The 27491-nt window shown below is 41.1% G+C and overlaps 1 protein-coding gene across 1 annotated transcript in view; it reads right to left on the bottom strand.

Annotated features, from left to right (window-relative positions):
• Positions 1–26785, bottom strand: part of xpo6 (exportin 6) — a 42655-nt gene extending 15870 nt beyond the window's left edge. The window contains exons 1-15 of the mRNA XM_060901521.1: positions 26334–26785; positions 25548–25638; positions 22197–22309; positions 21883–22080; positions 15404–15563; positions 15201–15278; positions 14535–15003; positions 14255–14381; positions 14066–14175; positions 13157–13265; positions 12917–13009; positions 12670–12739; positions 7313–7472; positions 1818–1910; positions 215–362 (exon numbers count right to left, since the gene is read on the bottom strand). Coding sequence (XP_060757504.1) covers positions 215–362; positions 1818–1910; positions 7313–7472; positions 12670–12739; positions 12917–13009; positions 13157–13265; positions 14066–14175; positions 14255–14381; positions 14535–15003; positions 15201–15278; positions 15404–15563; positions 21883–22080; positions 22197–22309; positions 25548–25638; positions 26334–26336 — 2022 coding nt within the window. The 5' untranslated portion in view covers positions 26337–26785. The remainder of the gene's footprint in view (positions 1–214; positions 363–1817; positions 1911–7312; positions 7473–12669; positions 12740–12916; positions 13010–13156; positions 13266–14065; positions 14176–14254; positions 14382–14534; positions 15004–15200; positions 15279–15403; positions 15564–21882; positions 22081–22196; positions 22310–25547; positions 25639–26333) is intronic.
• Between the last annotated feature and the right edge of the window lie 706 nt (positions 26786–27491).

The raw sequence follows: 27491 nt of genomic DNA, 5'->3' as shown, positions 1-27491 counted from the left end.
TATAACAATAAATTCTAGGTTAATGTCAGTTTAATTCCATTTCACAGTATTGGAGGATGAAGTTTCTGATGCAAGCGTTACCGATTTGGCAGAGTACAAAATCATATAGTTATGTGGTCTGATTGATTGGTCTGAGCATTCAGGTCTTTATTCACTTACTTACAGACTTAACTTGCTCTTTGCTAGATAATGTCATCTTTATTAACAATATTACCTTGGCATTAACGAGAGGTGTAGTGGCAGCCATGCATGATGTGACGAGGTCAACGAATCTCGTTTGATCCTGCTGCCGCTGTACTTCACTGCAGAACTGAGCCAGCCAATGACAATACGCCTGCAGTGCAGCCAGTGATTGGGCATGGCTGAAAAAGAAAAGCAGAAAAACATGAGTGCAAAATCTTGCAATGTAGATCACAAGGTACATATAATCAGACTCCCCCCCCCCCCCGCCCCCCCAAAAAAAGCACGTGTGGTTCAGTGGTAAATATGGAGGTGAAAAAAAAAAAAAATCTGCCAGTAATGGCCCTTTTCCACTACCCTTTTTCAGCTCACTTCAGCTCGCTTCAGCTCACTTCGGCCCGACACGGCTCGCGTTTCGACTACCAAAAACCAGCACGACTCAGCTCGTTTCAGCCCTGCTTAGCCCCTAAAACTCGCACCGTTTTGGAGTGGGGCTGAAGCGAGCCAAACCGTGCTGACTGAGGCTGGGGGCGTGAGCAGACACTCCCCTGTGCACTGATTGGTGAGGAGGAGTGTCCTCACATGCCCACACACGCCCCGCGAGCGCGCTGGGATCTGTAAACACCGCAAACCCGGAAGAAGAATAATTACGAGAATTTCTGAAGCCTTATGCGCCTCGCCTCATCTATACGCTCTTGCCAGTATCTGTTGGCGTTGTCAAGCCACAGCACCAAGACCAGCAACACTAACGACTCCATGTCCTCCATGTTTATTGTTTACTATTCGGGTCGTGAGACTACCGCTTAAAAGCTCACTGAATCAGTGACATACAGAGCATCGTGGACGAGTTCGCGGAGCGCAAGGCTCGTCGTATGCCCTTCAAATAATGCGCGCAGTAGGCTATTGATGTTTTATTATGAGCCATGTACAGTATGTCGCCGAATGTTTTTTTGTTTCTGAGTTACATGCTCGTTTGAAGGACTTAATGTACAAAATAACCCCGTAGTGTTGAAATTGGTAAACACAGTGCATTCAGTGAGGTTTGCACCGCCCTCCTTTTATTTCTGACTCTTCCTGTCACCACTCTGAGCGCTCATTCGTATGCCCTTCAAATAATGTGCGCAGTATAGGCTATTGAGGTTTTATTATGAGCCATGTACAGTATCCTAATGTTTTTTGTTTCTGAGTTACATGTTCGTTTGAAGGACTTGATGTACTAAATAACATAGTTGCACCCGGTAGTGTTGAAATTGGTAAACACCGCAGTTGCGGACATTTTGTAGCCTAAAATGATGTTATGATAAGCTTTAATAAAGGGCCCGGTCATTTGCCCCGCCCCCGGCCCGGCTCTGACTTGTTCCGCCACTGTCACTGATGTCACTGTTTGCGCTGCTTAACGACATCACATGACGTCCACCCACTTTCGCTAACTCCACCCAATGTGTCCACCCACTTCCAGCCAGCACGGTTCAGCGCGGTTGTAGTCGAAATGCAACTCCAACAGCCCCGCTCAGCTCGACTCAGCTCGACTCGGCACGGCACGGCTCAGCCGCGTTTGTAGTGGAAAAGCGGCATAATAGAGATAAAATGTTTGAAGTGCGCGTGTGTGTGTGAGATTTTTATTTGGGTGCACTTACACATCTATAAGGTCAGGTTTAAGAACTGAAGGGACAGCCATTTCCACATCATACAGGCTGATCTGAGAGCCATAACACGTGACCTCCACAAGCCTGACAGGGAGATAAAGAAGATAACATCAAGAAGAAACAATGAAATATAGATGTTTATTCTACAATTTCTGACATAACCATTTTCTGAATTGTGTATTAATCATCTGCCATGGGATCGATATGTTTCTTTGCTTTAAATTGATTTGGTGTTACTAGTGTATGCCGTTCTTCTTGACATTTCCACAAAGGCCATGGTTCAGGTTTCCCCATGTGCTCAACGCAAGCTGCGAGACCCACTGGACAGCCTCAGTTGGCTACTTCAAGCTGACTGATACTAATAAAACCAATGAAAGCATGAAAGGAGGATGGCTGAGGCATTACTACGAGGCAAAACTATGCACCAATGTATTGCCTTAACTGGATTACGTTTGCTGTGTTACGCATGTTTAACAAACAAAATTCATACACAAAAAGAGGTAGGAAATTTGTGTCCCCATCCAAAAATTTGCACGTGTAAAATGTGTGCACAAAACATCTCTACAGCTGCAAAATTTTATTACATGTGAACATTTCATAAGCTTAATATCTTTTTGACATTAATTTGATCCCATACATTTATAAAAAGATTCTGACGAAGCTTTCCAAGTAGTCATTTATAAGGTCATGGTTAAGTTCTCATAGCTGTTCGCAAGTCCAGTCAAGCTATAATTTGGTGTATGGTGGCTATGTGCTAACTGCTGTGTTGATTTAATGTTTGGGCCTTTAAAAAAAAAAAATCAGGGCTTCCATCAGGCAGTCAGCTTTCAGCAGGTATTTTGAAATATGAACAGTATGTTCATCTATAGACTAGTGTTTTGTCAAACGCTGGGATCAGACTACACAATATTTGTCTTTCATGAGGGACATGATGTTAGATTAGACAATCACAGTGCCATAAAATTCTTGCCGTTTGTTTGTTGAAAGACTGGCAACACAAGTTTGATCCTGACCAACAACTGATCATTCACATGCTTGCGTGTAGTCAGGTAGAAGAGTCAAGAAATTGTCAAATCGGCAGTGTTGAACACACGTTTACTCAGATTGGCATTTGCTGTATGCTCTAAAGCAGGGTTTCTCAACCACTGGGCCACAAAAATCTTACATACTAGACTTTTCATTAAGGTGTTGTGGGGTGTCAAAATGCCTCATTGCTGATCTTCAATTGTGTCACACTACACAGTCTGTTTGTTGTTCCCATAGTTCATATACTGGCCCGACACTGGAAATTTGTATACTACGACAAAATCAGGCTGAATTTGTGTAGTCTGATCCTAGCATAACGTGGCAAGTATGGCTTGGTGCTTGGACCCCACTGATTGAAATTTGTGGCTATATTTCTTGCTTCTGTCCTGCCTCTCTCCCTATAGCTTATACTTCCCATCTAAGCATCACTGTAACCACGTCATGATCAGCAGCAGCATTATCCAAGTTCTGAGGCTCTTGTGCAACTTTCTTAATCTTTAAACCTCTTTACTGTACTGGGTAGCCATGACTGTGCTTAACCATCTGAGCTACATCCCCTGTTAGAACCTTACTTTATTCTATAATCAGAAGCAAAGGAGCTATGGACACAGCTAAAAGGGCTTTATTGATGTTCAAAAAAAAAAAAATTACACGTTTTAGCTGATGTTTCTGTTTTATTAATGGAAATAAACTGTAGCAAATACCAGTGATACATTGATCATGTTATTACAAGTGGATGAAAAGTTTTGCAATTAGAGCTATACAATACTAGACCGGACAATTCCCCGGGGGAAATTGTGAGAGGATGCAGTGCGCGAAGCAATTCGGTCACGCATGTTCGCTGGCCGTGAATGTGTGACCCGCAATGATGTTTCAATGCAATGATTATGTGTGTGCTTGAGACAGCAGCCGTCATGAAGAAGAGCTATTCAAGACTATAACCAAAGTGACTACAGGCGGAAATTAGCATGTACTGCTATAACCTGGGACAGACATCTGTCCTTACCACAAGGATAATGTTTAATTTGTGCACTGTCCCTTTTAAAAATAAAATAAACTCTAAACTCTAAGAAGAGTGTTTGTAGGTTGTATGTACGAACAGAAGTGTTCCTAATAAAGTGGGCGGCTAAGGTGAGGCTAAGACACACAAGGGCTGGAGTTTTCTACTGTTTTTTTTATGAAGGACCAGGCCTCGAACAATGACAAATAACTCGACAACGGAAGCAGCTATTCACAAAATTCTTTCACACTGAGCGCTAGAAGGGTCTCCTGAATAAAATGATGTATTTTTTTGTTTGTACTCTTTAAAATAACGACACTAGAGCGATTTAAAAACGAGTGACTTTTCACTCATGTTTATAATGTGTGTCAATGACCTAAGACACACAAGGTCTTGAATATTGTGCTGTGTTTTACTACGGACCAGACCTCGAACAATGACAAATAACTCGACAACGGAAGCAGCTATTCACAAAATTCTTTCACAGTGAGCGCTAGAAGGGTCTCCAGAATAAAATGATGTATTTTTTTTGTTTGTACTCTTAAAAATAACGACACTAGAGCGATTTAAAAATGAGTGACTTTTCACTCACGTTTATAATGTGAGTCAATGAGCTAAGAAACACAAGGTCTTGAATATTGTGCTGTGTTTTACTACGGACCAGACCTCGAACAATGACAAATAACTCGACAACGGAAGCAGCTATTCACAAAATTCTTTCACAGTGAGCGCTAGAAGGGTCTCCTGAATAAAATTATGTATTTTTTTGTTTGTACTCTTAAAAATAACGACACTAGAGCGATTTAAAAACGAGTGACTTTTCTATCCCGTTTATAATGCATGTCAATGAGCTAAAACACACAAGGTCTTGAATTTTGGGCTGTGTTTTACTACAGACCAGACCTCGAACAATGACAAATAACTCGACAACGGAAGCAGCTATTCACAAAATTCTTTCACAGTGAGCGCTAGAAGGGTCTCCTGAATAAAATGATGTATTTTTTTGTTTGTATTGTTAAAAATGAGGACGCTACAGGGAGTTAAAAACGAGTGACTTTTCAGCAACGTTTATACTGGGAGTCAATGAGGCCGCTCACCTGTGCTCTCCTCACTTTGAGGCTTGTCATTCAAAAACCGTAAATCCTACCGTTTAGGTAGACACATTGTGTGAATCAGGACAAGTTTTCCTACTACTTTTGAGAAAATCATGTCTGTAGAGTGAAATTTGTGGATGAAAATACAGTTTAAGTGAGAAATTTTGAGCTTTTTTTTGAAGCCGCCTACACTCTGAGTTAACGAGGCGCACTGGTGTGTAACGCAATAGACACCCATTCAAAAGCCGGATTTTCTCCCAGAAACCACATGGCGTTTGAACCGGGCCTGATCCGAAAGTGTAAAACCTAGCAGAAAAGTTGAATGCCAGATCCACAGAGGATAAGTTTTCCTACGTTTTAGAGTTTGAATCATGTCTCTAGGTGAAAGCATGCCAGAGCAGTGGATGTTTGAAAAACATTGAAAAAGGGCTTTTTTTTCAATTAATTCCATAGAAATGAATGGGGTTTTTTGGGGCGATTTTTTCGCGACTACGTCGCGAAAAAATCGTATTCTATAGAGAAAAGTAATAGCATAGCGAGTCCGATTGAGCCGCACGTTTTGATATATTGTTTGTCTGTGTGCGACGTACGGTTATTGAGTTATTCGAAATCAAAATTTGCGTAGGAATAAGAAGAAGAAGAAGAAGAAATACGTAGAAGAACAATAGTTGCAGTGCTTTGCACTGCAACCTATGGGCTCCCCTAGGGGAGCCCATAGGTTGCTGTGCTGCAGCACTGCATCCTAATTATGAAAAGGGCTGGACCTGTGTCCATCTAGGGTTGGGCAATGTAGCTGAAAAATTCGTCATGATAAAACATTTCATTTCAGTCGATATAGATCATTTTAATGACCTATTTTTAGTCATTACCAGGAGAAAAAGGTTGAATTTAACCACTATTTTTAATTGAAAACACCTTACTTTGATCAATTTCCTCATCATCTGCAGTGTTCCCCCCCACACACACACGCACACACTTGACTTGGACAGGCCACCCATGAATATAAACGGCCACCTAATGTATATTAGGTGGCCCGTTTTAGTAATTAAATATGAAGAACTAGAATATTCTGAGAGTGATGGTTAAATCATAGTGAACATAATGTACTGTATCATAAAGAATTGCGCTGTGGCCAAACAGCTGACCACACAGAGAGCCTTCACATCGTTTACACCAGTGTGTACATTACATGTTGTCAATGTTACCATGAGAACATGGAGTGCTTGAGTCCAGTCAGTGCATTCAGCTTTATAACAGCTCTTTTAAGCCTATTAAACTATTTATTAAAAAGGCCATTAAACAGTCCATGTACATTTGATCATTCCGTTTTCATGTCAGCAACAGAAATTAATAGGCCATTTTTTTGGTTTCCTTATCTTCATCAATACAAAAATGAAATAAAAAGAAGCGAGTCAGTATTTTTTTGAAGCCTGTGGTTGGTGTTGATCAATAGCATGCGTGACTAAGCACCTTCAGTGGAGCAAATTCCAGTCCATGAAAGTGCAGCAGATTTCAATCCAAAAATCACATGTAGATCACTTTTGTGATCTCAGCTCTTTTCGATGGTTATCACCACAAGTACAAATCAGACTTGTGGGAAACCCTGCTCATTTTCTCATGCCGTTTCTGTTCTTGTGTCACATGTCAATGGTGCAACTGAACCTGTTAAATACGTGGCTGTTTGCGTTTCACCCATAGTACGCTTCATTATCAAGGGACACGACAGGCCGTGGTGTGGTGGTGTAGTGGTTAGCGCTGTCGCCTCACAGCAAGAACTAACCCAGCGGCCGATGAGGGCCTTTCTGTGTGGAGTTTGCATGTTCTCCCCGTGTCTATGTGGGTTTCCTCCCACAGTCCAAAGATATGCAGGTTAGGTTAATTGGTGGCTCTAAATTAACCGTGAGTGTGAATGGTTGGTTGTGTCTGTGTGTGTGTGTCAGCCCTGCGATGAGCTGGCGACTTGTCCAGGGTGTATCTCGCCCATGGTCAGCTGGGATAGGCTCCAGCTTGCCCCCCACCGCGACCCCGCATGGGATAAGCGGTTACAGATAAACAAACAAACGACAGGCCATTTATGAGCAGGGGTGCTGCTGTTCATGCAAACGATCATCTGAGTATTCGTTATGTGCTTTCCTGGTGGTTTGCATTTAATGCATTTAAGTGAAACTACCAAACTTCTCATTGAACAATTCCAATTTTCGTTCTATTAATGAAGCGTGTATCAGTAGTTCGTTATCGCCATTTTATTGCCCAGGCCTATGCCCATCAAAACAATTTTTGCCTAAATAATGGCTACATCAGATCACCAACATACGCAACTTATGAGTGATATGAAAAACTTGAGCTTTTAGAAAACGGTAGCGTACCTCTGGACAATAGCTAAGGCATCATTGAAGCGAGCTGTAAAGACATCTCCGGTGAAAAACTCAGCCAAACGCCCTACGGCCTGCAGCAGGGAGCCCAAATCTCTCAGTGCGCAGTGCAGCTTCCTACAGTCAGCTTCTGCCGTGATGTTCAACCTGCGATCTACAAAAAAATAAAAAATTTAAAAAGTGAAGCGCGCACGCGCGCACACACACACAGTGAAGAACAACCATTACACTTACACATACAGAAGCTGTAAACCCCCCCTTGGGTGGTGCATGTACAACCCCGATTCCAAAAAAGTTGGGACAAAGTACAAATTGTAAATAAAAACGGAATGCAATGATGTGGAAGTTTCAAAATTCCATATTTTATTCAGAAAAGAACATAGATGACAAATGTTTAAACTGAGAAAACGTATCATTTAAAGAGAAAAATTAGGTGATTTTAAATTTCATGACAACAACATCTCAAAGTTGGGACAAGGCCATGTTTACCACTGTGAGACATCCCCTTTTCTCTTTACAACAGTCTGTAAACGTCTGGGGACTGAGGAGACAAGTTGCTCAAGTTTAGGGATAGGAATGTTAACCCATTCTTGTCTAATGTAGGATTCTAGCTGCTCAACTGTCTTGGGTCTTTTTTGTCGTATCTTCCGTTTTATGATGCGCCAAATGTTTTCTATGGGTGAAAGATCTGGACTGCAGGCTGGCCAGTTCAGTACCCGGACCCTTCTTCTACGCAGCCATGATACTGTAATTGATGCAGTATGTGGTTTGGCATCGTCATGTTGGAAAATGCAAGGTCTTCCCTGAAAGAGACGTCGTCTGGATGGGAGCATATGTTGCTCTAGAACCTGGATATACCTTTCAGTATTGATGGCGTCTTTCCAGATGTGTAAGCTGCCCATGCCACACGCACTAATGCAACCCCATACCATCAGAGATGCAGGCTTCTGAACTGAGCACTGATAACTTGGGTCGTCCTCCTCTTTAGTCCGAATGACACGGAGTCCCTGATTTCCATAAAGAACTTCAAATTTTGATTCGTCTGACCACAGAACAGTTTTCCACTTTGCCACAGTCCATTTTAAATGAACCTTGGCCCAGAGAAGACATCTGCGCTTCTGGATCATGTTTAGATACGGCTTCTTCTTTGAACTATAGAGTTTTAGCTGGCAACGGCGGATGGCACGGTGAATTGTGTTCACAGATAATGTTCTCTGGAAATATTCTCGAGCCCATTTTGTGATTTCCAGTACAGAAGCATGCCTGTATGTGATGCAGTGCCGTCTAAGGGCCCAAAGATCACGGGCACCCAGTATGGTTTTCCGGCCTTGACCCTTACGCACAGAGATTCTTCCAGATTCTCTGAATCTTTTGATTATATTATGCACTGTAGATATGTTCAAACTCTTTGCAATTTTACACTGTCGAACTCCTTTCTGATATTGCTCCACTGTTTGTCGGCGCAGAATAAGGGGGATTGGTGATCCTCTTCCCATCTTTACTTCTGAGAGCCGCTGCCACTCCAAGATGCTCTTTTTATACCCAGTCATGTTAATGACCTATTGCCAATTGACCTAATGAGTTGCAATTTGGTCCTCCAGCTGTTCCTTTTTTGTACCTTTAACTTTTCCAGCCTCTTATTGCCCCGTCCCAACTTTTTTGAAATGTGTTGCTGTTATGAAATTTCAAATGAGCCAATATTTGGCATGAAATTTCAAAATGTCTCACTTTCGACATTTGATATGTTGTCTATGTTCTATTGTGAATACAATGTCAGTTTTTGAGATTTGTAAATTATTGCATTCCGTTTTTATTTACAATTTGTACTTTGTCCCAACTTTTTTGGAATCAGGATTGTACACATACTCACAAGAAACAGGAATTCATTACTATAGTGCTTCTCTGCACTGGATAGCAGTTTGTTTGCTCTTAGGGAATGTCTTACATTATTCTTTTGAGAAGCAGGCCTTTGAAACAGAGCGAAGGCAAAACAGTATTTGGTAACTCAAATTTTCAATTGGTGTTAATGCCCTCATCCAGTGTTTGCACAGACTGACCCGCTGTTTGTGATTTATTGAACTCTCCTCACTGATAAGTAAGCAGCCAAAATCATAAGAGTTGAGACCCTGATAACAGAGAGCATTTTTTCTCAAGTTAAGACTTTTTTCTGTGAAATGAATACATTAGTTGAGTAAAAGTTCGCATACCCTTAGGATAAAATTAAATTTATATCAAGACATTTAGTGTGCTAGTTTTCAGAGTTGTTTGTTCATCACCACAAGTTAAAAAAACAAACAAAAAAACCCCTTAAAGATTGTATTTTAAGACGACAATACTGAGAAAAACATCACTTCCTGAACAGCTTCAGTTACAACATTTGCCTAAAAAGTCCATAGGCCACACACTCTTCCTCACGTATCTGTCCCAACTCTTGCCAGATCAGTCTGTGCATACACCATTACATATGTGGCACATCTCTCCAATCTCAAATACTGTCTCCTTAAAGTCAGATCTTTGACTTATGCTGTGTTGTCACACCTTTTGCTAGAACTATTTTTGTGAACTGGGCACTCTATTAGCAAAGTTTTTTTTGCACAAATATCGCATCGGAAAAAAGTAACTTTCTATGAGATCATTTTTGAGGTATGTCTATATTTAGTATCACTGTAGTTTTGTATTTCATTACCATTTTAGTTGTTAATATTTTAAATAACAGAAGACAGGAATAGCAACCAACAAGCCTGTTCTAGCCTGTAACCAAAATAATACATGAGGCTTTTTCCTCTAATATATACCCAGTCATTACTTCAGGTGGCTGTAAACATCTGAGAAAGATCGATGAGATTTCATTTCATCCAACCTTAGTTACAGAGTTAAAACACTAGGTGGCAGCATGAGTGCAAAAGAATGAAAAACGATTGGCGCACTTAACCATTACTCAACATGATTTATAAAGATGCTCTGGGAGAAATCGCTGTCAGTATAGCACTACACTTTCTACATACATTATACGAAGGCTATACAGTGGTGCTTGAAAGTTTGTGAACCCTTAAGAATTTTCTATATTTCTGCATAAATATGACCTAAAACAACATCAGATTTTCACACAAGTCCTAAAAGTAGATAAAGAGAACTCAGTTAAACAAATGAGACAAAAATATTATACTTGGTCATTTATTTATTGAGGAAAATGATCCAATATTACATATCTGTGAATGGCAAAAGTATGTGAACCTCTAGGATTAGCAGTTAATTTGAAGGTGAAATTAGGGTCAGGTGTTTTCAATCAATCAATGGGATGACAATCAGGTGTGAGTGGGCACCCTGTTTTATTTAAACAGGGATCTATCAAAGTCTGATCTTCACAACACATGTTTGAGGAAGTGCATCATGGCACAAACCAAGGAGATTTCTGAGGACCTCAGGGAAAAAAAAAAAAAAAAAAAAAAAAGTGTTGATGCTCATCAGGCTGGAAAAGGTTGCAAAACCATCTGTAAAGAGTTTGGACTCCACCAATCCACAGTCAGACAGATTGTGTACAAATGGAGGAAATTCAAGACCATTGTTACCCTCCCCAGGAGTGGTCAACCAACAAAGATCAATTCAAGAGTAAGGCGTGTAATAGTCAGCGAGGTCACAAAGGACCCCAGGGTAACTTCTAAGCAACTGAAGGCCTCTCTCACATTGGCTAATGTTCATGAGTCCGCCATCAGGAGAACACTGAACAACAATGGTGTGCATGGCAGGGCTGCAAGGAGAAAGCCACTGCTCTCCAAAAAGAACATTGCTGCTCATCTGCAGTTTGCTAAAGATCACATGGACAAGCCAGAAGGCTATTGGAAAAATGCTTTGTGGATGGACAAGACCAAAATAGAACTTTTTGGTTTAAATGAGAAGCGTTGTGTTTGGAGAATGGAAAAACTGCATTCCAGCATAAGAACCTTATCCCATCTGTGAAACATGGTGGTGGTAGTATCACGGGTTGGGCCTGTTTTGCTGCATCTGAGCCAGAACGGCTTGCCATCATTGATGGAACAATGAATTCTGAATTATACCAGTGAATTCTAAAAGAAAATGTCAGGACATCTGTCCATGAACTGAATTTCAAGAGAAGGTGGATCATACAACAAGACAACAACCCCAAGCACACAAGTCATTCTACTAAAGAATGGTTAAAGAAGAATAAAGTTAATGTTTTGGAATGGCCAAGTCAACGTCCTGACCTTAATCCAATCGAAATGCTGTGAAAGGACCTGAAGCGAGCAGTTCATGTGAGGAAATCCACCAACATCCCAGAGTTGAAGCTGTTCTGTACGGAGGAATGGGCTAAAATTCCTCCAAGCCGGTGTGCAGGACTGATCAACAGTTACTGGAAACGTTTAGTTGCAGTTATTGCTGAACAAGGGGGTCACACCAGATACTGAAAGCAAAAGGTTCACATACTTTTGCCACTCACAGATGTAATATATTGGATCATTTTCCTCAATAAATAAATAACCAAGTATAATATTTTTGTCTCGTTTGTTTAACTGGGTTCTCTTTATCTACTTTTAGCACTTGTATGAAAATCTGATGTTTTGGGTCATATTTATGCAGAAATATAGAAAATTCTAAAGGGTTCACAAACTTTCAAGCACCACTGTATAACTCTTACTTGAATGAGGCCATTAAAAAAAGCCACTCAGTCTACCATTCTGATTTGTTACTGGCCAAATGCAACCAGGCAAAACAAACCTTGCGCAGTAGCACTTACGATGAATATGAAGGAAGATATTGCGAAAAAACAATTTTTACCTTTTGGTGACCTTGAATTTGACTATGTGTGAGAACATACTTGGCCAATAAACATGGTTCCGATTCTGAGTTTCTGCTGCTCTCAGCCAATCAGAACACACTGTACTGCTCGATTATTACACTCTTACAGCACAATGACATAGTGGCTACTGCCTCTATATGAAGCAGTAGCCACAAAAACCTTGACCTTAACCGGATGACCCCTAAAATGTTGGAGGTTCTATTTGAGACCAATGTCCATCTATCCTGAAAGTTTCATGAAGATTGATCCAGCCGTTTTCCTGTAATATGGTTTACAAACAAACAAGCCCAACCGAAAACAATACCACCTCCCTCCCAGTGGACTCCGCACCAGGTGAGGTAACAACAGCCATGTTTAGTACTTAAACTTTTCTTCATCCATTTGCACTCTGTTTGAGCAATAAGCATCATTAGTGTTTTTAAAGATGTTAAATGATGGTGAAGGCACACATACTGATGTTAGATATTTGCATGTTTGTTGTTGACATGAGCCAATATGCAGGAAATATTTTGTAAAGGAGATGAAAAAGGCTCACTTGTTCGGGTGGTAACGATGAACTGCTGCAGCCCGAGGTAAATGTCCAAGTCCTCCTGAAGGACTGGGAACTAAAACACACAGATATTCTTTTCCATGATGTACATGATGACAGCAGGGCACTATGTCCATGTTTTCATGTGATTCACTGTATTATAATAATTAGACTTCATTAGAAGTCTAATTACCAAAATTTGACTTGCTAAAATGCTTTGTTGGGGGGGGGGGATGTAGCTACACACACTTACCATAATGGAGAAGGTCTGCGATGGGAGCAGCTCCATCACCTTGGCAACCACCTCCAAACTTTGACGCAAATATCGCTGCCACTCAGTTTGTTGCTGTAGCAACCAAAGACAAAATGTTCAGTCCAAAAATACAATCCAGCAAATTCACTCCTCAAGTACAGAGGAAAAACTCGAAAGAAGCACTGCAGAGACACTGAAAAGAGCCACACTAAAAAATGGACAAGAGTGTGTGCGTCTTACATCATCATCAAGGGTCTCGTCGTCCAGCTCCTCCAAATGACTCTGGTTCAACCTGAACTGAATACGGTTCAGGACCTCTCTGAGCAGCAGCACTAAAGCATCCTTATACCTGTAAAACAACCAACATTAGCATCAACATACCTGCTTATCTGAACAAACATCCATCAACATTGCATTAATCAGCAGACTGACTGGCATTATCAAGCTAAACCTCTGGCATTAGCTGTCACTAAGTGTAGCCAAACACGATACATTTTCATAGGAAGAAGTGGTTTGATATACTGTGCAATTACACAACAATATCTTATCATTAACTTAAAATGAGCTTTTTTCAATCCAGTGGCATAAATGTGTATACATGGAAAGGTGGAGAACTAATTATACTGCAACCATTAAGGCCCTAAAGCTTATGGCCAGAAAAGTGTACAAAAGGCATCAGATGCTCGTTGGGCCATGGAGCTGAGGCTACCACTAAATAAAAAACAAGCTTTTCAGCCAGGGTTGAATTAGAGCCACAGAGTACATCAGTCTCAACACTGTAGTTCATGAACTGTACTAGTGAATTTTGCCCACAAAGAAAAACTATGCCATATGATTATCAAATGTTTAGAAAAATGTAATAGCTGATATGGTTAAACTAGACAGCTCATGGTGGAAATTAGACATCTTATGGTAGGCAGACATCTAGTAGGCTATTGACATGTTTTCGATCATGGCTAAACCAAATGAAGTTCTAATTATCTGATGAGGAAGAAAAGCATGACTGTGGAAACTTAAGTTGACTAAATTGGAAATACGTGCTTAAGTGAATTCTGTGTGGCAAGCTGCGTGCTGCACGACCCAATTTTCTGAGCTGCAATTTGTATTCGAAGCTTTGCATTGACGTTCAAGGGTTACAAAAACACGCACCTGTTTAAGACACTATCTCTGTCGGCCAGTCGGCTCCTGATTTTGGTGGTCAGGTAGTCCAGGAATATACTCCATATATCCAAGCAAGCCAAGTAGCCCTCATGTGTGGGCTATAAATATCAAAACAGAATACTCAGACACTGAATGGACAGAGAGCAGTGTTGCAGGGAAGAGAATAGGTGTGCATACCTGGTTGAAGGTGTACTTAAAGAGCAAAGCCAGAAACTCCACTAGAGGAAACTGAGCATTGGACTCGATCCTCCTTAGATGAACACTTACAAAGAGTCGTAGAAAATCTGTGAACTTCTCCAAATAACTGAACCAGGGAAGTAGTTAAAGTGGAAGAGAAAGAAAAAGTAAGGGGGGGGGAGGTCATCACCGGACTGTGTGTCGGCAGTTCATGGCTCTGCACCTTATTAGTTTGTATATGCAAGTGTGCATTTTCATTTTTTTTTGCCTGTGCTCTTACCTTTCATCCAACTCCTGCAGTCTGTTTTTGACTGTGTGTATGTTGGTGTGCGAGTTTGTGAGTCTCTGTAGGAGGTAAAAAGTCTGCTGAAACATGCGGAGTAGAAACTCCTCAAAGTCCAGCGGTACACAGTTTTTACACATCAGCTCATTAATGCAGTTCATAGCCATGACGCCTAACTGGGCCCGCTTGGCATGGTCCACCACGTGTCCTGTCCTTCCCTGGCTCCCATTGGCTAAGAGACTGCTGGGGGCAGAGTCTCCATTGGAAGTGGGTGGAGGCTTAGTTTTGATTGGCAGCTGACAGCCGAAGCGAGCGAAGTGGAAGATGGAGGCCAGGAGAGCCGGTGTGATGGAGGACGACAGCGGGATCCAGCTGAAGAGATGAGCTAAGCACTCCAGTGCCAACAGACACAACGTACTACTCTCTAACTCCAGCCCCAGCGGAGTGGCGTCACCAGTCAGTACACCTAATGAAGAAACGTGCATCATAAAATGACCAAAAAAATTCCCCAGATTTCACTAGAGCATGCGTGTCAAATAATGGGATTTTTCTATCATTTCCTGTGAAAGATAAATGCATTAGGGAAAATACTTGCAAAAGTTCCATGGAATCAAATGTAATAAAACCTAAAGCCAGAAGAAGAAAGGTCAACACACAACTCACCTGTCTCTCTTGATGTAGGTGATGGAGGAGGCGTCGTTACTGACACACTGTGCTTATCCCAAACAGTTTCCAGAATACCTGAAAACCAAAAATACAAAAAAATCATCAGTTTAGCATCACACACACTCAAACCCAAATCCATCAGCTTTGGTCATGTAAAAAAACATTTAAACCGAACAGAAGAGTGCGTTTGCGGATCTCACCAGTCAGCAGGTTTAATACAGTGGGTATCTGTTCCAGTAAGAGTTTTTTCAGCTCTTCCTTCCTAGCAACACTCAAATCTTCCCTTGGACACACCAGCTCTTCTGAAGTCATCTTTAATAGAACCAAACCAAGAGGTGCCATAGTAGGGGACTGCACCAACTACACACACACACACACACACGTTAATTTACCTAATGTAACAACTGTTAGTGTCATGTCAATCAGCATCGCACATTAAAATACATTAGTTGATGAAATTGTAATACAACACACATCCAATCCCACCCAGTATACTAGGAAAATATCAGCACTTCATACTGACACTCTTCCCCACATGTACTAGAACTGAATACAACAGCACAGGAAATATACATTTGTAGAAAATACACCACTTTGCTGGAAACAGTTTCAGTGAAATGACTCACTCAATTTTAAGCTACACACAAACCATACAGAAAAACTGTCTTAACAGCTAGTTCTTGAGTCATTTCTTTCCAGGCTGATATCTACTGCTGTCTGTAAACTTGGTTTGTTTCTTGAGGCTGTTGCTGCTTGTGTGCATGCACTGACTAGCTGTTTTCATGTTCTGATAAGCAACTGCAGTTGCACAAATATTTCGATGTTTAAAAAAAAAAAGTAGTTAAAAAATATGCTTCTTCCCTTTAAACCAGGGAGGAACTGCAGATGTGCAAGCAGAAAATTGAGAGATATTCAACAACCTGTATTAAAGAAATGATCTTAAGAAATAACAGGAGCTACTTCACCACTGTCAGTCCAGTACAACATGACCTCAACTGTAATGTTGCTTTCTACAACAGTTCTATAAACAAGAAATTAATATTGAACAAGTGACATTTTGGACACAACATGGTCAAATGTTCTCCATTTTTGCTCCAGTGGTGATCATAGGGCCCCGAAGAAGCCACATGCACTTTAGAGACCACTGGCTAGCTAGCTCACATTGATCTGTACATTCCAGCTAAAGATGTTTCCAGTAAAACTGGTGTTCCTTCTTTTTCATCTTCATTTTATGAGCTTTCATATTTTAAGTCAAGTTATATTCCTGAAAAGTATCATTTGCCATGTCTGCTGATGTTGCCAACACTACCAAAATAACGGTTTCAAAGTAAGAACTAGAATTTTACCTGCCAAACACAGACAAGCAGAGTGATGCACAGTGAAACATCCCAGTTCGGTTAGACTAAATATTGACAACCTTTGAAAGCAGCTCAAAGAATCAAAATTAGTGGACTGAAATAAACTGTTGTACAAGATAACTGAATTGTCGCTAGATGATTTTACACTGCCACAGTGTCCAGTAACATTTGCTCTAATTACATTATCAGACCTGACAGACATTTACACATTTTGAACAGAAACTCAACAATTTGACAGAGTACCATCCGGATTACTGGTATCGCTCAAAAATACGCTAAAGAGCGGTCACCTTCTTGGCAATAAAATGGGAGATGAGCCACCCAACACATGGCTCTAGAATGATTTATACAGATGTTTTGAACTTGTGTAAAGTCAAAAGTATTTACAACGTATCCAGTATTAGACAGGTGTATAGTAAACATTAGATTAGATAAAACTTTATTGATCCCTTTGGGTGGGTTCCCTCAGGGAAATTAAGAATACATCAGTTAACTCCCTCATTATATATGAGACCCACTATTACAAAACCATCTGGAAGTCACAATTTTGAGATAAATGGGGAAACACTGTGTGGGCTAAACTAGTAAAAAATTTAGAGTTTGGCATAATGTCTACACTTTCATGTTTTGAAAGACTTTTGCAGAAATTCATACCTTATGACGTTTAAAACATGCTTTTCTTGAGATAATATATTCAAAACCTGTTAGAAAGTTTAAAAAAAAAAAGAAAAAAAACCTAAGTGAAAAACACCCTTTAGACTTTGTACCAGTGATTGCATGTCTGACGATTACTCATGTCTTATCAAGACAGTTGAGATTTCCCCACTCACTAACTTCAGTACTTGTTTTGATGCAATTTCAATGAGTAGCCAATAAAATGGTATAAAACCTCGTGTGTAAACAAACTCTCCTTGTTCCTATGCATGCATGTTGCGAACTGCACATACAAAGATGCAATGCAGCCAATCAGAAGCCTTCTTATAAATCATGCATAGCATAACTACCTGTATGAACCATAGCAGGAGAAATCACAAAGTGATAACTGAATAACAACAAAGATGAATTCAAGGATGACTTTCACCCAAAAAAAGCCCGACTTAAGAGTTTGTCATGGAAGGTGCCAAATTGCCGATGCTAGAGATGCTGACCAAGTTAAGTGGAAGAAAGCCTCAAAGGTACACTACCGTTCAAAAGTTTGGGGTCACCCAGACAATTTTGTGTTTTCCATGAAAAGTCACACTTTTATTTCCCACCATAAGTTGTAAAATGAATAGAAAATATAGTCAAGACATTTTTCTGGCCATTTTGAGCATTTAAATCGACCCCACAAATGTGATGCTCCAGAAACTCAATCTGCTCAAAGGAAGGTCAGTTTTATAGCTTCTCTAAAGAGCTAAACTGTTTTCAGCTGTGCTAACATGATTGTACAAGGGTTTTCTAATCATCCATTAGCCTTCTGAGGCAATGAGTAAACACATTGTACCATTAGAACACTGGAGTGAGAGTTGCTGGAAATGGGCCTCTATACACCTATGGAGATATTGCACCAAAAACCAGACATTTGCAGCTAGAATAGTCATTTACCACATTAGCAATGTATAGAGTGGATTTCTGATTAGTTTAAAGTGATCTTCATTGAAAAGAACAGTGCTTTTCTTTCAAAAATAAGGACATTTCAAAGTGACCCCAAACTTTTGAACGGTAGTGCAAGTCATACTTTCATATCTTGTTACTATGATCTTTCTGCAGCGTGTTGTGGAAGTTGTTATTGTGAGAAGCGTCATAAACACAATGGGAATCAGCATTAATTTCTTGAGTATACATTCTGAAGTCTTACAAAAGCCTAACATTATATTGTTAAGTTTATATGCATTGTGTGGACAAACATTGAAGGCACACAAAAACTAAGCAACTATAAACCAGGACGAGATGTTTCAGTTACATTCAATACCAGGACTCTGAAAAAACTGGCATGTAATTAATGTGTACATACACAGATAGGACTCTTTTTCATGCCCTTTTATTTTTAAATTGGCAAGCATGAGTTGTCAATAGTGAGTGCCTACAGTGGCTGCACATAACAGGCTAGACTCAATTTAATGAAAAAGGCACATCATCTTGTCATATTGATATCCTAAAGCTCAATGAACTCTTTTTTTCCAGATACACATTCCAAATTGAGCCTGATGGAACACTGTTCTATCACCTTTTTGTATGCAAAGAAATTATCCAGGTGGTCTTCCAGTCACACTTTCCTCACCTTGACTTCCGCTAGCTAGGCAACAGTATCTCTACAAACACATCTGAGCCTTTGTTCCTGATCCCTACAAGGACAATGTTCCCTAAACCATATGTGCTGCCTCCAAATGGGTCAGAAGATGAAGAGATACCTAGATAAAGGACAAGGAGGACAGAATCGAGGTAATCAATGTGGGCGAGGATATGGGTGCGGCTGCAAAAGCAGGTGTGGTCATGGGTATGGTATGGGTCATGGCATCAACCATGACAGAGGGGTTGAAGCAGGGGGTCTTTTGTTGTTGTTCATGAACTATAGACAACATGTTCAAGGAACCTTAGAATTTTGGAACTTTTGAACTATAGACTGAAGGGAACATACATGGAGAATACAACCCTGATTCCAAAAAAGTTGGGACAAAGTACAAATTGTAAATAAAAACGGAATGCAATAATTTACAAATCTCAGAAACTGATATTGTATACACAATAGAACATAGACAACATGTCAAATGTCGAAAGTGAGACATTTTGAAATTTCATGCCAAATATTCTCTCATTTGAAATTTCAAGACAGCAACACATCTCAAAAAAGTTGGGACAGGGGCAATAAGAGGCTGGAAAAGTTAAAGGTACAAAAAAGGAACAGCTGGAGGACCAAATTGCAACTCATTAGGTCAATTGGCAATAGGTCATTAACATGACTGGGTATAAAAAGAGCATCTTGGAGTGGCAGCGGCTCTCAGAAGTAAAGATGGGAAGAGGATCACCAATCCCCCTTATTCTGCACTGACAAACAGTGGAGCAATATCAGAAAGGAGTTCGACAGTGTAAAATTGCAAAGAGTTTGAACATATCTACAGTGCATAATATAATCAAAAGATTCAGAGAATCTGGAAGAATCTCTGTGCGTAAGGGTCAAGGCCGGAAAACCATACTGGGTGCCCGTGATCTTCGGGCCCTTAGACGGCACATCACATACAGGCATGCTTCTGTATTGGAAATCACAAAATGGGCTCAGGAATTATTTCCAGAGAACATTATCTGTGAACACAATTCACCATGCCATCCGCCGTTGCCAGCTAAAACTATAGTTCAAAGAAGAAGCCGTATCTAAACATGATCCAGAAGCGCAGACGTCTTCTCTGGGCCAAGGCTCATTTAAAATGGACTGTGGCAAAGTGGAAAACTGTTCTGTGGTCAGACGAATCAAAATTTGAAGTTCTTTAAGGAAATCAGGGACGCCGTGTCATTTGGACTAAAGAGGAAAAGGACGACCCAAGTTGTTATCAGCGCTCAGTTCAGAAGCCTGCATCTCTGATGGTATGGGGTTGCATTAGTGCATGTGGCATGGGCAGCTTACACATCTGGAAAGACACCATCAATGCTGAAAGGTATATCCAGGTTCTAGAGCAACATATCAAATCAAATCAAGTTTATTTGTATAGCGCTTTTAACAATAAACATTGTCGCAAAGCAGCTTTACAGAATTTGAACGACTTAAAACATGAGCTAATTTTATCCCTAATCTATCCCCAATGAGCAAGCCTGTGAGCAATGAGCAACATATGCTCCCATCCAGACGACGTCTCTTTCAGGGAAGACCTTGCATTTTCCAACATGACAATGCCAAACCACATACTGCATCAATTACAGTATCATGGCTACGTAGAAGAAGGGTTCGGGTACTGAACTGGCCAGCCTGCAGTCCAGATCTTTCACCCATAGAAAACATTTGGCGCATCATAAAATGGAAGATACGACAAAAAAGACCCAAGACAGTTGAGCAACTAGAATCCTACATTAGACAAGAATGGGTTAACATTCCTATCCCTAAACTTGAGCAACTTGTCTCCTCAGTCCCCAGACGTTTACAGACTGTTGTAAAGAGAAAAGGGGATGTCTCACAGTGGTAAACATGGCCTTGTCCCAACTTTTTTGAGATGTGGTGTTGTCATGAAATTTAAAATCACCTAATTTTTCTCTTTAAATGATACGTTTTCTCAGTTTAAACAGTTGATATGTCATCTATGTTCTATTCTGAATAAAATATGGAATTTTGAAACTTCCACAACATTGCATTCTGTTTTTATTTACAATTTGTACTTTGTCCCAACTTTTTTGGAATCGGGGTTGTACAAGGGGAAAAATTACTTTTAAAATTATGAATAAATCAATCAGTCCACATTTTGTAAATGTTAACATTGCTAAAAAGGTAGGGGTGTACATATGTGAAGCCATAAATATGTGCTCCAACTTTCATTTTAAAACCTTTTTTACATGTGTTCCTAAGGACTTTATGTAAACTTTACAAGCAGATCTTTTCATTTCTGACTTTTCATAAAAAGTAACATCTGACTACTTCAAATGCCCATCTCTCAGTGGCATATTGGTCAAATCTCGACCCATGTGACTGGTTTTGCCACATATGTTAAAGATGTCACAAAATTGTCCGAAATGATGAAAAACAGCAATTTTGATTTTCAAATTAAAGACAAAAAGGGCAAAAATGTTACTTTAAATTAAATAGGTCTGCAGGAATTTGAAAGTGATTGAATATATTGGGATTATTCTCTCCAGCACCAGTCAGCACTTGGACACATTCAAACACTGAGCAACAGAGAAAACATTTAACTGTTTACGGCACGAAATCTGCACAATCCCCATTCAGCTTTCACACTTGCCACTCCCAACTGCACATCTGAGAATATTTATCCACCTCAGGCTCAGTGAATATCTGTGAATAATAACCTCGATTTCATCTCATCAAAATCTAGCCTTGCCAGAAGAGTGGAAGTTCTTTTCACAGCAAAGACGGGACTAAATCTGGAATGGGACATTCAACAAGCAAATGTGTGTATAATGGTCAGGTATCCACAAACTTTTGACGTGTTTTCTGTCTTTTTTTTTTTAATTCTGGACAATTAAATCATTCATTTTAACTACCTAATTATTAAGGTCGATATTTAGAAAGGAAAAAAAACCCTGCGATGCACTTCTGTAGAAGTAAGCTAAGAGGAATGAGATATTGCTGGCTAAAACTATAATTGAACATCTCCAAATATAAACATCCAGATCTCAGGTACCTGTAAAGTATTGCTAAAGAAGTCATGGTAGAACATTGGCCAGTCCTGGCGTCCAATGTCCACAATGACTTTGCAGAGCTTATTTCTGATGAAGAAGGGCAACAGAGCATGCTGGGACAGCAACAACTTTGGCAAGCAGCTACGAAGCTCTGCTTTATCTTCACTGGCTACACCGACCCACATTTTGTTGACCAGGTTCTAAAAATGAATATCAGAGTTAGTATACAGCATAGATGCTGAGTGCATTACACCATATGGTAGCTATACATTATTTACGTCGTACAATGTATGTGAGTGGGTCTGTGTATACTCACCTCAAATACTGTAAGACTATACATCATGACATATTCATTTCTGCTGTTGGACAGGAAGTAGAGACAGTGTCTCCAGGAGCCCGGCTGGCCAGCAAAGCTATTCAGCAGTTCCTCTACAATGCACAGCACAAATGTTTACAGCATTAAAAGGTTCAATCAGAGAAAAATACTTCAAATAACAGTATGAAAATTAACAAAAAGCAAGTCTAGAAAAATGGATTAAGGCAAGTGTATTACTTGTCTCATATGGAGGCTAAATGGTGGTCAGAAGCTTCTGTTACATCTTTTTTAGCCTCAGGGCAATTTTTAATAACCGGCAACTCCAATGTCAAAATTATAATCTCATATGCAATTTAGGCTAAGCTGAATTTCACACAAGTGAAAATTTGTATATTTTCACTTACTTGAACTGCAGCCACTGAACTTTGAGTGTGCAAAAAAACAACCACCACCAAAAAAATAAAAAACACACCCCACCCCACATGCCTTGCAAAGTTCTGACACCAAGTTTCCTCACAGGCTGTTATAGCCTTCTTGGTCAGTAACTTTTGCATGAGGTGTTAACAGCCATATGTGGTTTTGTCAAATGCACTACACTCAAACACTGTTTTAAGTGGTTAAAATGAATGCAAAACACTGAAATCTAATGTACAAAGTGCACACCTATTAGTAGTAAAAATGGTGTGATGTTTGGATGGCTCTTCTTCCTACAACTGTTTTACAGAACATGCATCAAGGTCAGATTCAGTGCAAGATACTTCTGCCTTATCAGAACATTGTAGGCAGGAAACCTAACCATCATATCTAAAATACAATGCAGAAACAGCTCATCAAGAATTACTGGGACACATCCATTTTGTATGTCCCGGGGCTCCCTCATGCCTGTGTTACCTTCTGGCTCTCTCCTTTTAGTTATGCTGTCATAGTTAGTTGCCGGAGTCCCTGCTTGTACTCGGTGCAATATGTATACTGTTCCTACTTATTCAGGTGACATTGGGCATACCTAACCACCTGTGTTTTCTTTCTCTCCCCCCCACCCCAAATCTGTCCCTCTGAGTTACATGGAGTCAACAGGAAATCTTTTGGTGGAGACGGTGGGGACCTCGACTGGCTATCGTAGCCTGCAGGGAATCGGCCGTCAGACATTCTGTCGCATGTCCCAGACCCGGTGAAATGTAACTGAATTGTCTTGGCCAGGCCTAAGGGTCCCCTCTGCATCTCATCATTGCTGAGGAGTGTGCTCCCATCACCCAATCAAGCATCCAGCCAGAGCAGGTCATGATATATTTTTTACCATATTAACATGCCATTGTGTGTTATGCCTGATGTAAAGACTCTCGTCTCTGCGAGCCTACCACACAGATTTAATACTTGTCATTTTTAGGGCATACCTAACAACGTGTTTTCTTTCTCTCTCTCTTCCCCCCCCCCATCTGTCCCTCTGAGTTACATGTTGATCCTGGGATTGAGATGCTGGCCTCTTCTGCCCCTCGGACCTGCTTGATCCATCCTGGTGCCCTGTGTCTGGTCGGAGTTTTATCGCCCCACTCCTGTGAAGGACGGCCCCATGAGGACAGTTGAGGGTTATACCTGTTAAAACTGTTAATATTATAGTCAGGCTGTCTGTTGTTGCCCAAATGAGGATGGGTTCCCTTTTGAGTCTGGTTCCTCTCGAGGTTTCTTCCTCATGTCGTCTGAGGGAGTTTTTCCTTGCCACCGTCGCCACAGGCTTGCTCATGGGGGATAGATTAGGGATAAAATTAGCTCATGTTTTAAGTCGTTCAAATTCTGTAAAGCTGCTTTGCGACAATGTTTGTTAAAAGCGCTGTACAAATAAACTTGATTTGATTTGATTTTGTCCACCACACAACACTGACAATACCCAACCGCCCCTTGCCAGGAATCTGAAAGGAGTACAACTGGCCCTGCTGTCTGGGAGAGAGACAGCCCATGTATCATGGGGGAAACAAATTATGATGTCTCAGTCAAGGTCTACCAGCCAGGTGTTCCACTTGACATATGAAATAGGCTGATTCGTTTGCTATGTTGGTCCAAGAGGCTGATGTTGCCCCAGGGCATTAGGTATAAGGATGCTATGGCTTCCAGAGGTCATGAAGGTCATGTATACAGAAGGCAGCAGTTAGCATTGGCCAACCCCTATGAGGTTGCATGAGCAGCTGCTCAAGGTGATACAGTTGCTGGCTTTGTATGTCTTTGCTAACCTTTACCAACTAATGGATAAAGACTAAACTGAAAGACAAACCCAAACGTCTTACATCTTTTCTCTACCTCTATGTGGAATCAAGGTGGTTAGGTTGAGCTGACAGGACTAAGGACCCAACAGTGGCAGCGTGGCAGTACTGGGGGCCAAGTCCCCAATCCTCTGATCAGTAATCAAGAGCCTTAACCCACTGTGGCACCACTGCACCCTTTTTCTTTTTTTTCTGATGGCACGTCCGCTCAGATGGTTTCTAGGGAAGAATTACAGTAGTGATTTCCGGTTGCCTTCTACCAGATTATTATAGGATGTTTTCTCCTCTCAAACATTCACACCTCTGGACAATTTAGAGTAGCCAGCTAACCTAACCGCATGTGGTGCAGCCTCACAGCTCCAAGGACCCCTGTTTGATCCTGAGCATGGGTTACTGTCTGTGTAGTGTTTCTGTGCATGTTTTTCATGCATTCACTTCTATATATTTAAAAAGGCCGGCACGGTGGTGTAGTGGTCAGCACAGTCGCCTCACGGCAAGAAGGTTCCGGGTTTGAACCCAGCGGCCAGCAAGGGCCTTTCTGTGTCTGCGTGGGTTTCCTCTGGGTGCTCCGGTTTCCCCCACAGTCCAAAGATATGCAGTTAGGTTAACGTGGGGCGGCCTTGGGCTGAAGTGCCCTTGAGCAAGGTACTTAAACCCCTGACTGCTCCCCGGGCGCTCTGGTGTGGCTGCCCACTGCTCTGGGTGTGTGTGCTCACTGCTTCAGATGGGTTAAATGCAGAGGATGAATTTCACTGTGCATGTGACCAATAAAAGTTTCCTCTTCTTCTGTCTACATGACTTTCTTTTGGGTTCGCTGGTTCTTCCCAACTTCAAAAAAAAAAAAGCGCCAGTAGGTGTGAAAGTGTTTGAATGCACATTTTTTTCCCCTATACTTTCCTTCTGTCTGTACTATGAAAGCTAAGTCGAACCGGAGTCAAATTCCTCGTGTGTGTAACATACCTGGCAATAAAGTGCTTCTGATTCTGTCCAGTGATAGACCAATGTCCCACCTCAGGTGTATTCCCACCTCACACCCATTCCAGGATGAAGTGACTACTAAAGATGACTGAATAAACGAAAAAATAATAAAGAAACTCACCAATTTCTCTCTTGCGGTCATTAGTAGTGCAACTGTGGAAAAACTCAGTCATAAGACTTTCTAGAGCTCGCAACGAGGCCTCCACTGATGCCTGTGAACAGAGCAAAGATACAGACAGATGTGTCAAAAGGGCAGAATGACTTAAAACTGACTTCAGTCTACAGATTAACAACAACACTACATATTCTGTCTTCACACTTTCCTCAGAAGCGTGCCAAATTTATCGCTCATACGGTATTTGCCTGGGCCTGTTTGTAAAAGTAAGAAGGAGGAAGAGAATTTGAGGAAGAGGTCGTGTAGCCATACTGAGGCTGAATTCTTTGTATGAGTCACGACACGTCGCGCGCAGCAACTCGTACCGAGCACACCGAGGCGGAGGCTCGCGACCTGGATAGCCGTTAAGTCGCTTTTCAAACGGTGACTGTTATTAGTTAGAATACCGGACATACAACGGTAACTTTAACGCCTCGAGCGGTTATATCCGTCACACAATTTCGAAAAACAATCCATAACTATATACCCAGGGGGCAGGTAACTAGTCCGCCCCTCCGACACTGTCATTTCCACTAAAGCACTAAATCACGATATGAAACACTATTGTGGCGAGACCGTAAAAACAAGGAAGCGACATTAAGCAACGCACCCCAGGACCCTGATACAGACGTAACTACATGACTTGCTTATTTGTGTCACCGATAGTTCCTACACTCCACTGTAATACCCACAGTAAATCAGCTGAGGAGAGAAAATTCCCAGGCGTTTGTGTGTGAAAGAATGTCGACTCACCATGTCCGGTCTCCGGCTGCTGCGTTTCTGAGGCTACAGTTTAAGGTGGAGTTTTATCTTTTGGCTCATAGTGTCCGAATTTCACCGGACAAATTTATCACCATCTAAAACCGCCAAGACACGCCATCGCGATGATGTTTACCACAGATCCGGGGCCTGGTCCAGTCTCTGCGCTCACTTGTTATTGTTGATCCTGCTGCAGTACGGAACTCTGAGGAGTGACAACCGCCGCGCGCTTCCCGGATGCAGGTGAACACGCGCGTGGAAAAATCGCCAAACAGACTGATCGTGCTGCTAGATATTTACAAAAAAAATTCTCCGTTGGAAGGTTAAAATAATACTCGGTCCTGTGTTTCAGCGCGACACAAGATAACAAGGCCACTCCTGTAGTTTGTAGAACAGCTCTTTTTTGGTGCAGGCCTCTTAGCTTCCTCTCTCCGTTCGAGCGCCCCTCCCCACCGGAAGTGAAATCTTAATCTTGGGCCGGATGGAACCGGCCGCATCAAGACGTGTGACAAAATCAAACGCCATGTAACTGTACGTAATACGAACAATAAAAAGCACTTGGCCACAAATACTTAGGAAGCGTCCGAATAAACAACCCAAAAGCGAACATTTTATCAAGTATTCAGTGGGACTATGGCAAGCTTTTCAAGAGTATAATAAATGTCACGGTTACTTACAATAAGAGCAAAACAGCACAATGACATGGAACTGGGCCTCGTGCAATGTTGTGCCAAGAAACACATTTTAAAACAGCTTTGATAATGTTTACAAAGTGGGTTTTTTTTAAACTTGCCTGAAAGTTTATCGGGACGTTTGACCCATCCGTTACCTGGGTATTTTTCTTTAATCTAAGAATTTTGACCCACAATTCTACATTTACTTACTTGACCCAGTGTGTTGATGCAGTTTCTTTACAAAAGCTTTCCCTGATGATAAATCCACTTTAATCTGACACAACACAGGCCGAGCTGCTCAAATTGGTAGACCGTCTTTGCCAACTGGTAGAAATTAAAGTTTCTCAAAAACTGCCACTAATGCTCGCAATTATTGACAAATTAAATAAGTAATAAGGAAACTGGCACATGGTGGACAAGCTTGACCACCTCTGACTATGTTTTTAGACAGCTGGTCAGACCAAGCTAGATTTTTCAG

This window comes from Neoarius graeffei, chromosome 20 (genome assembly GCF_027579695.1).
Source record: "Neoarius graeffei isolate fNeoGra1 chromosome 20, fNeoGra1.pri, whole genome shotgun sequence".
In the NCBI taxonomy this organism is placed as follows: domain Eukaryota; kingdom Metazoa; phylum Chordata; class Actinopteri; order Siluriformes; family Ariidae; genus Neoarius; species Neoarius graeffei.
This window is presented reverse-complemented; position numbering and strand designations above follow the sequence as displayed.